The 9,102-nt window shown below is 54.1% G+C and overlaps 1 protein-coding gene across 1 annotated transcript; it reads left to right on the top strand.

Moving 5' to 3' along the window:
- The first annotated feature begins 7,240 nt into the window (after positions 1–7,240).
- Positions 7,241–8,203, top strand: LOC122169282 (olfactory receptor 52I2-like). The gene has a single exon (XM_042835302.1). It carries the CDS (start codon positions 7,241–7,243, stop codon positions 8,201–8,203), a length of 963 nt encoding a protein of 320 aa, XP_042691236.1.
- Positions 8,204–9,102: the final 899 nt, after the last annotated feature.

The raw sequence follows: 9,102 nt of genomic DNA, 5'->3' as shown, positions 1-9,102 counted from the left end.
GAAACCTCTAAGTGCCACTTTCTGGAAGCAGAAATTTCTGGGAGGACTCTTGTTAAGAACTTCATTTCCTGAGCTGGGAGCAAAGTAACTTCACTCATTGTCTGCACAACACAAACAGGCTGTGAATGTGGCTTCAGAAACCCACAGGGAGTTGTGCTTGGTGCGGGCAGCATGGTTTGCGTTTGGGATGGGGACTGAGGGGGGATGTCAGGGGATCCCCTGTGCTGGGCACAAATGGGTCCAGTGTGGGAAGAGACCATCGTGCACCAAGCAGAGCCCATCAGGGGAGTTTATAACGAAAATATCTTGAAGGGAGAACATAAAATGTCAGAGGACCTTGGTGGGAGTGAGGATTTCCCACCTCCTGGTCTGCAGTTGCAAATGCAAGGTCAGGGATGCAACAGTTAGGGAGATGCCAACGAAACTGTTCCATCAATTCCTTTCACACTGCAAACAGGGATCTCCTCTTTTCATCGTCCAGATTTAGAAATACGCCAGACATGCAGCAAAGCACATTTCTTGTTCTAGGACTTGGGGGAAGTAAATGAAGAAGTTGCATTCATTCCATAGGAAAACGATGGATTCTGTGTGTTGGCGGTGGGCTGTTTTTCTGCGTGCAGTGTTTGGAGCTCTGACCCAAGAATCAGATCCGTGGCTGCTTCGTGCATTGGTAAATAACTCAGACAACAGAAGCCGTGTCTCTGTTGTTGGGGGGGAATCACGAGCAAAACCCAGCGGTCGCCCACCACCCACCCCCGTCCCAGCTGACACACACTGCTGCTGCCCCTCTTCCCCCCCAGCAGCACCAGCAGCTCTTTGGAGGGGACCTGCAGGCCCTCGGCTCGTTTTCCCAGCACACAGAAAGGAACGAAAAACAGACAAAGGAGCTCAAACAAGAATGTTATTTGCACCCAGCTCACTATCAGCACTGTGACGTCAAAGCCGAGCGCTCTGAAAATTTTCCAGCCCTCTGGATTTAGCAGCCAGCTCCGTTTGCCAAGCAGGCTCCACTGCTCGGATGAGGAATCAGTTGGATGGTTGCAATCAAAGAGCCCATGGCTCAGGGAACTGGTGGAGACTGGTGACGAGTGGCAGCTTCAGGAGGAAGTTTTTGAGCCAGGGTGGTGAGGCACTGGCACAGGTTGCCCAAGGAGGCTGTGGATGCCCCATCCCTGCAGGCATTCAAGGCCAGGCTGGATGTGGCTCTGGGCAGCCTGGGCTGCTGGTTGGCGACCTGCACACAGCAGGGCTTGGAGCTGGATGAGCACTGTGCTCCTGTGCAACCATTCTGCGATGCTATGATTCTTTAGTCCTACATGACATCCTTGACTGTAAATTGGAGGGATGTGGATTTGTTGGAAGGATCATTCTGAGGGTAAGGAGTTGGCTGATGGTTGCATTCAAAGGATCAAGGCCAACGGTTCAGTGTCCAGTGACCCATAATGAGTGGTATTCCTCGAGGCTCAGCACAGAGCCTGGTGTTACCCAGTGCCCTTCTCAGCATCATGGACAGCAGGATTGAGTGCCACATCAGCAGGTTTGGGGGTGACACGAAGCTGAGTGGGGCAGTCCATATGCTGAAGAGAAGGAGTGCAATCCAGAGGGACCTGGACAGGCTGCAGAAGCTGGCCTCTGCAAACAAGTGGTTCAGCAAGGTCAAGTGCAAAGTCCTGCACCCGGGTAGGGGCAGCCCCAAGGATGAACTCAGGTCCCTGTCTGCTCTGTCTCAGACCCTTCAGCCGTGCTGTGATCAGCTCTGGAGCCAGACGTGGGGCTGCTGGGGTGGGATCAAAGGGGGCTGTGGGGATGCTCAGAGGCTGGAGCACCTCTGCTAAGGAGCCAGGATGAGAGCTGGGGGTGTTCAGCCTGGAGAAGGGAAGGCTCTGGGGAGAACAGCTAGACCTCCCATGTGAGATCACCATAGAATGATGAAGGTTTTAAAAGACCTCCAAGGTCACCACGTCCAACCCAATCCATCCACACCATTCCCACTAACAATGTCCACACCTTCACAGTCCCTGAACAGCTCCAGGGATGACTTCCCTACCTCCCTGGGCAGCCTGGCCAATCAGTCAGAGAACAAATTTCCCCTAACATCCAACCCGGCCCTCCCATGGCACAACTTCATGCCATTATCTTTCATCCCATCACTGTTATCTGGGAGCAGAGGCTGACTCCTTCCTGGCCACAAGTTCCTTTCAGGAGTTGTTGTAAGTTATTTATGGCCTTAAGGAGTGCCAGAGGAGGCTCAGAGGAGGCTAATATCAATAACTGGACATTAGGAACAGTGTTGTGGTGAGGCTGGCACAGCCTGCATGGGAGGTGGAGGAGTCACCGTCTGTGGAGGTGCTCAGAAAAAGGCTGGATGTGGCACTGAGGGACGCGGTTTAGTGGACGTGGTGGTGATGTGCTGACTGGGTGATCTTAGAGGTCTCTTCCAACCCGAACGATTCTATGATTTTATTTCCAGACCTTCTTCTTCTTCAGACAAAGATGAAAACCTTGGTGCTTCCATGATTCTATGAAACCTTTCACCTTTATGGACCGGTCTCTAAAAAATCTGCTCGTCATTGCTCGAATGCTGAGACAGAGATAACACAAGCAGCGAGGAAGGGGAGCGCATTTGTTTACAAGCCATTGCTATTCCTGGCTACTCCCAGGCAGCAGTTTCTTGTCTGTGATGATTACAGTCTCTTCTGAGCCAGCAGTGAGCGATCAGGGCAGTCAGGTTCCATAAGATGGGTAAATGTTGGCATGCGAGTCCTTTTAGGTCCTTTTAGCCAGCTGAGGAGCTGTGAGACACAAAAAGGGGATGACAGAGGCAGCCCAAAGCACCGTGCTGAGCTGGGTGCAAGGCTGCATTTAACCCAGGGCTATGCCAGTACTCCTAAGCACATCGCCAAGCTCGGAGCCACGTTCAGCCCTCAGCCAGACCGAGGTGAGCACAAAGCAATCTGCCCTAAAAGCCACCAGATATGCCAACATATATATGTGAGCTTTGTCTCTTACCGGCTTAACGATCTACTTAATTGCTTCCAGACATCATCAATTAAGTGAATATTGGGGTGGAGAACCGACAGCTACAGACTTGTGACCTCAATTAACCTTCCTGCACGAATTCACCACATCAGTGCTGTTTGGATGCAGGTTTTCCATGGTTAAGCCAACTTCCAACAAGCTGTGGGCAATGCAGGTTTGACATCTGGCAATAGCTCATCTCAGATCTGCCATTATCTGACCGTAGCTCCGGTCAGCTCCTTTCCACCTGAAGGGGATGGCAAACATCGTCAAGAAGGTCAAGAGTCCTTCTTGTCCTTTATGGGCAGCACAAAAGCCATGAGCTGTGGTGAGGAATGGGCTTGGCAGTAGGAAAATGTTCTGAAAGAGGAGCTCTGCAGAAAGGAAGGTGTCTCCGCGGTGAATTATTGTTGTATGCTTGTACATCAATCTATTGGGAGATGAGTTGCTGTTATACTGGCGATGTGATGGGGCTGGGTGGTTACCCTGGGGCTCCCAAAATCAAAATTCAAGAGATCTTTGGCTCTCTCTGATGAGGAATGCTGGGTGGCTGTTGGTTGGTTGCAAAAGTAGTCAGCTGTGTGTTTTACACGGACTCTGATTGCGTGGCTGATATATGGACCGTGTCTGAGAACTGCATAGAAGTGAAGTCCACCAAATCTGTGTAATGCAATGATCTCTACTCAGCAGCAGAGAAGCAGGTCTATAAAAAGATGGGTGAGGAGAGAGTTGAAATCTCAGCGTCACATCCTGGGATCTGTGGGTCTGTTCACTTCTCACGAGGCCAATCTGCAAGCAGCCAAACGCGGCAGCTCCTGCGGTGCTTTGCTCAGCACTGAGCACCTCATTCTCTGGGGGCACTGGAAAACAAATGCGATCCGTTTGCAACAGATCTAATGGAGTACAGCAAGCCAGGGAAAGCTGGCTGGAAGTGCTCCTCATTTCTAGAAAATCTGCAGGATTTTGACTACCGCAATGATCAAAACTTGTCACTTTGCACATTACTGAATTGACAAACTGCACGAAGCATAACCCTATCAGCTTTTTGAGCTGATGAATTGCACAGAAAATGCTCTGAAGCGTGTTGACAGGACCTGAAGTGCTGCTCCACCTGAAGTCATCAAAGATGGGAACGATGCTCCCATCGTTGGTGTTGATGTACAGCTCAAAAATCACCAAAATTACTGCAATATCTCCCTAGCGTGGCGTTTCCAAATGGGCTGCAGCTGCAGCCGTCCTTGGGCTCTGTTGGTGGAAGCAAAGGGCTCCATCATGCAAGGCTGGGCTGGGGCTGAGGGCGTGGGGGGCAGCTCCTCTGTGTGTGTAGCTCTGAGCAGGGCTGGGGCACGGCCCCACAGTGCTGTCCCATGGCCTGGGCCCTGAGGCACTGCATGGGGCTGTGGGCAAATAGACAGGAGGGAGCACGGAGCGTAAGGCAGCCGCAAGAGGGGTGAAGCTGCGGGGCAGTGGGGAGAGCTCCCAGAGGGGGCTGCTGTACATCAGATCACACCAAGGGGGTGGGACCATGAATATACCAGAAAAGGGTAAACCAAGGCACCTCATCCCAGGAAGAGCTGAGTCTGAGGCTCGTTGAAGAGCATCTTTTAATAATCTGGATGGCTTAGCAATACAGGGTGAGTAAGGAGTAACACTGCCCAGAGCAGCACATGGGTTTGCAGGTTACCTCTGAGTGAGAGGATGGATGTATTTGTAGGATCTCGGATGTGTTTGTAGGATCTCAGATGTGTTTGTACGATCTCGGATGTGTTTGTAGGATCTCAGATGTGTTTGTAGGATCTCGGATGTGTTTGTAGGATCTCGGATGTGTTTGTAGGATCTCGGATGTGTTTGTAGGATCTCGGATGTGTTTGTAGGATCTCGGATGTGTTTGCCCTCTCCACATCAGCAGTTCTGGCAGGAGGCACTTTTCTTCCCTGCCAAGCTGGCTCGTGCCATTGATGGCTCTGCATCCCTGCATCAATGGCCGTGGTCTGACTGCACTGCAAGAAGAGCCTCTCTGCAATGAGCTCTTATGGCCAGCATCGTCTTGGCAGAGCTCACACAGTATTGGCTTCATGGAACTGGCATTACACTGCAAAAAGCAATGACTGGAAACAGGCCGACGTGCCTGCTGGCTTGTGTCATGTGCAGGGCTCGAAGCTTGGCAGAGATTATGTAGAGGTCAGGAAAGTCAAATGTCTGGAACCAGGGAGATAAAATCTGTCCCTTAGGTACAATGGGGAAAGAAGTGCCTGAGAAACGTGTATCTCTTCCCAGTCAGCCTAATTTCACCTTCTGTGCATCTGTTTTCCCTGAAAGTGGCATTAATTTGTGAAACTCCTTGATTGACAGCGTAAATGATGAAACTTGCTCCAAAAACCAGCCCAGATGGATTTTGGGATGTGGTTATTAAGAAGGGAGAAAGCACATCCGGACTAGGAAGTCCCCCCCGAGCTTCAAATGATTGGAAGATGGGCAGGCACTCAAGGGAAGTATGACAGGAATCAGCTCCTGCCTCCTTCCCTACCGGTCTGCTATTGGTGCTGGACATAGGAGTAAGGCTGAATGGAGCAGAGCCACAGAATTATTAAGGTTGGATAAGACAAGGCTGGAACTTCACCAGGCCGCCACGATCGTCCCAGTATGAGGGATAATGGCTGGGCAGCCCGTTCACGATCCGTGAAGGCCTCGTGCTGGAGGTTTGCCACCACAGGGTTTGTGTATGCAGGACCCGTGGGCATCGTCCCCCCGCACACTGCATGGCGCTGCCGGGGCTCGGGGCTGATGAGATCCCACCTCTTCTGGCACTGACTTCCGGGGAGCCCAGCAGGCAGAGGAGACGGCTGCTGTGGTTCCGAGTGGGCAGAAGAACGGAAACGTGGAGCTTCCAACCCGCCTTGCTCTCTCACCATCAAAGAGTTCTTCATTTCCTCTCGGTGCGTTGGTCTCAGGAGCCCCGGGCAGGCGCTGGGGAACGCCGTGCCCCCCAGCACCCAGCGGCCCAGCACTGCGAGAGAGAGCCAAGGACAGGAGCCGAAGCAGCCCTGAACATCCCCTCCTCCTCCCCCCCTCACCCGGGGGCTCTCAGGGGCTTTGCAGAGCACAGAAAGCAGCCGGCCCTTCCGCGCCGCGCCGTGCAGACGCGCCGCTCTGCCTTCCAGCCCCGCCGGCTCACAGCCTGTGCTTGGGCTGCACAGCTCCGCCGTGCTGCTTTCCCCCAGCCGGGCCGAGGAGCCCACGGGTCGGGCTCTGCAGTGCTGCCCAGATACCCATCGCAGGCACCGGCTGTGGAAGACAGCTTCTGGCAGCACATCTGTTTGCTGGGATGGCTGCACCTGGGGAGCAAGCGCCGGGTCCAGACGCGCGTCAGGCCAGAGGTTGGTGTCCGCGAGTGCTTCGTGTCTGATTGCTGCCTGCAGCCCCTGCTCAGCCCAGGACACAGCCCTGCGCGGAGGGGAGGAGGCAGGGAGGGAGCCGCTCTCCGTGCTCCGCCGCTGAGCTCTTCTCTGCACTCGGAGCTCAGACCTGCGGGTTGTTATCCCTCTACCTCTTCCCTGGTGACAGCAGCCTGGGTACCCACAGCATCCCTGGCTCCGCTGCAGGGTTTGTATTTCCTTCAAGCTTCTCCTGATAACAGAACACCTAATTGTGCAGGCTCCACACGTGAGTGACTGAGAGAATGAAGATGGAGTGGGGAATGGCATTGTCATGGCTGTGCTGAATGTCCCAGGCACCTCCTGACACCAGATCTCGCCTTGCACGTTTGGAGGAGCTCTGTGTAGTGCTCGGTGCAGGGAGCCAGGACCACTCAGGAGCAGAGCCCGAGGGAAGCTGAGTGCTGAGCATCCCCTCCTCCCGCTGCTGACTCCAAGGTCTCAGCTGGGCGGTGGTGAGCAGCCAACAAAGAAACGTCTCCACAAGCAATGGACTGAAGGAGACTGCTGCTGAGCGCCGGTGGCACAGTCTGAAACTTGAAGAGCATCTGAAGTTCTTGCCATCCAACAGCCCCATTTCATCAGCAATTTCGCTCCGTTCCCTTCTCCCTTCTCCTGTTCCATCACAGAGATCCCATCTCACACACAGCAGTAGCAGTTTGGGTTCCCTATCTGGCACGTGCGTCAGTGCGTTGCCCTCAGCTTCGCGCCCTCAGTTCTGCACATCCCATGGGTCCCACTCTGGGGTCTTTTTCACATTCGTAAGCACAGAAGCAAGATCCTCCCGCATGGCTCCTGGCCCCTTCAGCCTCCCCAACAGCAGCTCCTCCTCCTTCGTCCTTGTGGGTGTCCCCACCCTGGAAGCTTTCCCCATCTGCCTGGGCATCCTTTTCTGCTCAGCGTACATCCTCGCCCTGCTAGGAAATAGCACGGTCCTGCTGGTCATTGCACTGGACAGGTCCCTGCGGGACCCCATGCACTGCTTCCTGGCCATGCTGGCCGCCATCGACGTGGTGATGGTGACGTCCATCGTCCCCAAGCTGCTGGGCATCTTCTGGCTCCGTTCCAACCAGATGGGTTACACCGCCTGCTTTGCTCAGATGTTCTTTGTTCACTCCGCCACATCAGAGGAGTCAGGAGTGCTCCTGGCCATGGCTTTTGACCGCTACGTGGCCATTTGTCACCCCCTCAGGTACAGAATGATCCTGAATCGACAAACAGTTGCCCGGATATGCCTGGCCATCGTGGTGAGAGCACTGCTTTCCATGGTGCCGTTGACAGGGATGGTGACAAAACTCCCCTACTGCCGTTCCCTCGTGGTTCCCCATTCATACTGCGAGCACATGGCTGTCACCAGTCTTGCCTGCGCAGACCCCAACCCCAGCAGGCTGTACAGCATATCCATGTCCTCTCTCATAGTAGGGACGGACACAGCTTTCATTGCTGCGTCCTACCTGATGATCCTGAAAGCTGTCCTGGGCAAGGAATCGTGCAGGAGGGCCTTCAGCACCTGCGGGTGCCACATCTGTGTGATGATGCTGTACTACATCCCCGGCCTGCTCTCCATCTACGTGCAGCACTTTGGCCAGGCTGTGTCTGTGCGTGCACAGGTTCTGCTGGCCGACCTCTACCTCACCCTCCCCGCCGTGCTGAACCCCATCATCTACAGCATGAGGACCAGGCAGATCCAGAAGGCAGTGCTCAACCTGCTGCGCCCCAGGAAGGCTCACGGCTGTCACAGCGCTCAGTGACTTCCCAGGGCTGTGGACCCACACAAACACAGCACCCATTCCATTCCCAGTGGATGCACACAGGGAACAGAAGCCATGAGGGGATGGGGGAGGACTTGTTGGCTTTAATGGCTGTGTGAGACCCTACAGTGCGACAGGACGTGTTTGGGACCGGGATGATGAGCAGATGCCAGGCTGCCATTGCCCTTTCTTCTCACAAGAGAAGAGGTGCATCCACCGGCTTTGGGTTTTGAGATGTTCTCTGTGCTGTGAATGTCCCTGTGATGGTTTAAAATTCACAACTGCACGTGTCTTTGTGTCAATAAACAGATTCTATTCGAAATGGGGAAATTTCTTCCACGGTGTCTTTTTGACTCAATGCAAACCTATCGTTGCTGTCAGCAGGAGACTGCCCTACATTGCAGGGACTGTAGTCAGCCAGTTCCTGTGGGATGTGTAAGATAGATGAGTGAGAAATCATCATCTAATCTTTAAGACTGGAAAAGACTTCCAAGATCCCAACCCAAACCCCAGCCCAACCTCACCCCACCCCCACCATACCCACTGACCACAGAGCCACGGTTCCGGAATGCCTCCTGGGACTCCTGAGTAAGGAATCATAGAATCATATATCATAAAATCACAGAGCATCCTGATACACAACCTCAGACTCCTCTGTTATTGCTTCATGCCATTCCCTCTGTTTCTATTGCTGGCTCCTCCTTGTTAGGTAGCCACACGCTGCCACGAGGGGCTGTAGGGCCGTGGGGGGCTGTAAGGCCATGGGGGGCTGTAGGGCCATGGGGGGCTGTAGGGCCGTGGGGGGCTGTAGGGCAGTGGGGGGCTGTAGGGCCGTGGGGGGCTGTAGGGCAGTGGGGGGCTGTAGGGCCGTGGGGGGCTGTAGGGCAGTGGGGGGCTGT

Source organism: Centrocercus urophasianus, unplaced genomic scaffold (assembly GCF_019232065.1).
Source record: "Centrocercus urophasianus isolate 14NV4802_14NV808 unplaced genomic scaffold, USGS_Curo_1.0 seq_504, whole genome shotgun sequence".
Classification (NCBI taxonomy): Eukaryota; Metazoa; Chordata; class Aves; order Galliformes; family Phasianidae; genus Centrocercus; species Centrocercus urophasianus.
The sequence above is the reverse complement of the archived record's forward strand: the minus strand, read 5'-3'. Positions and strand labels throughout refer to the sequence as shown.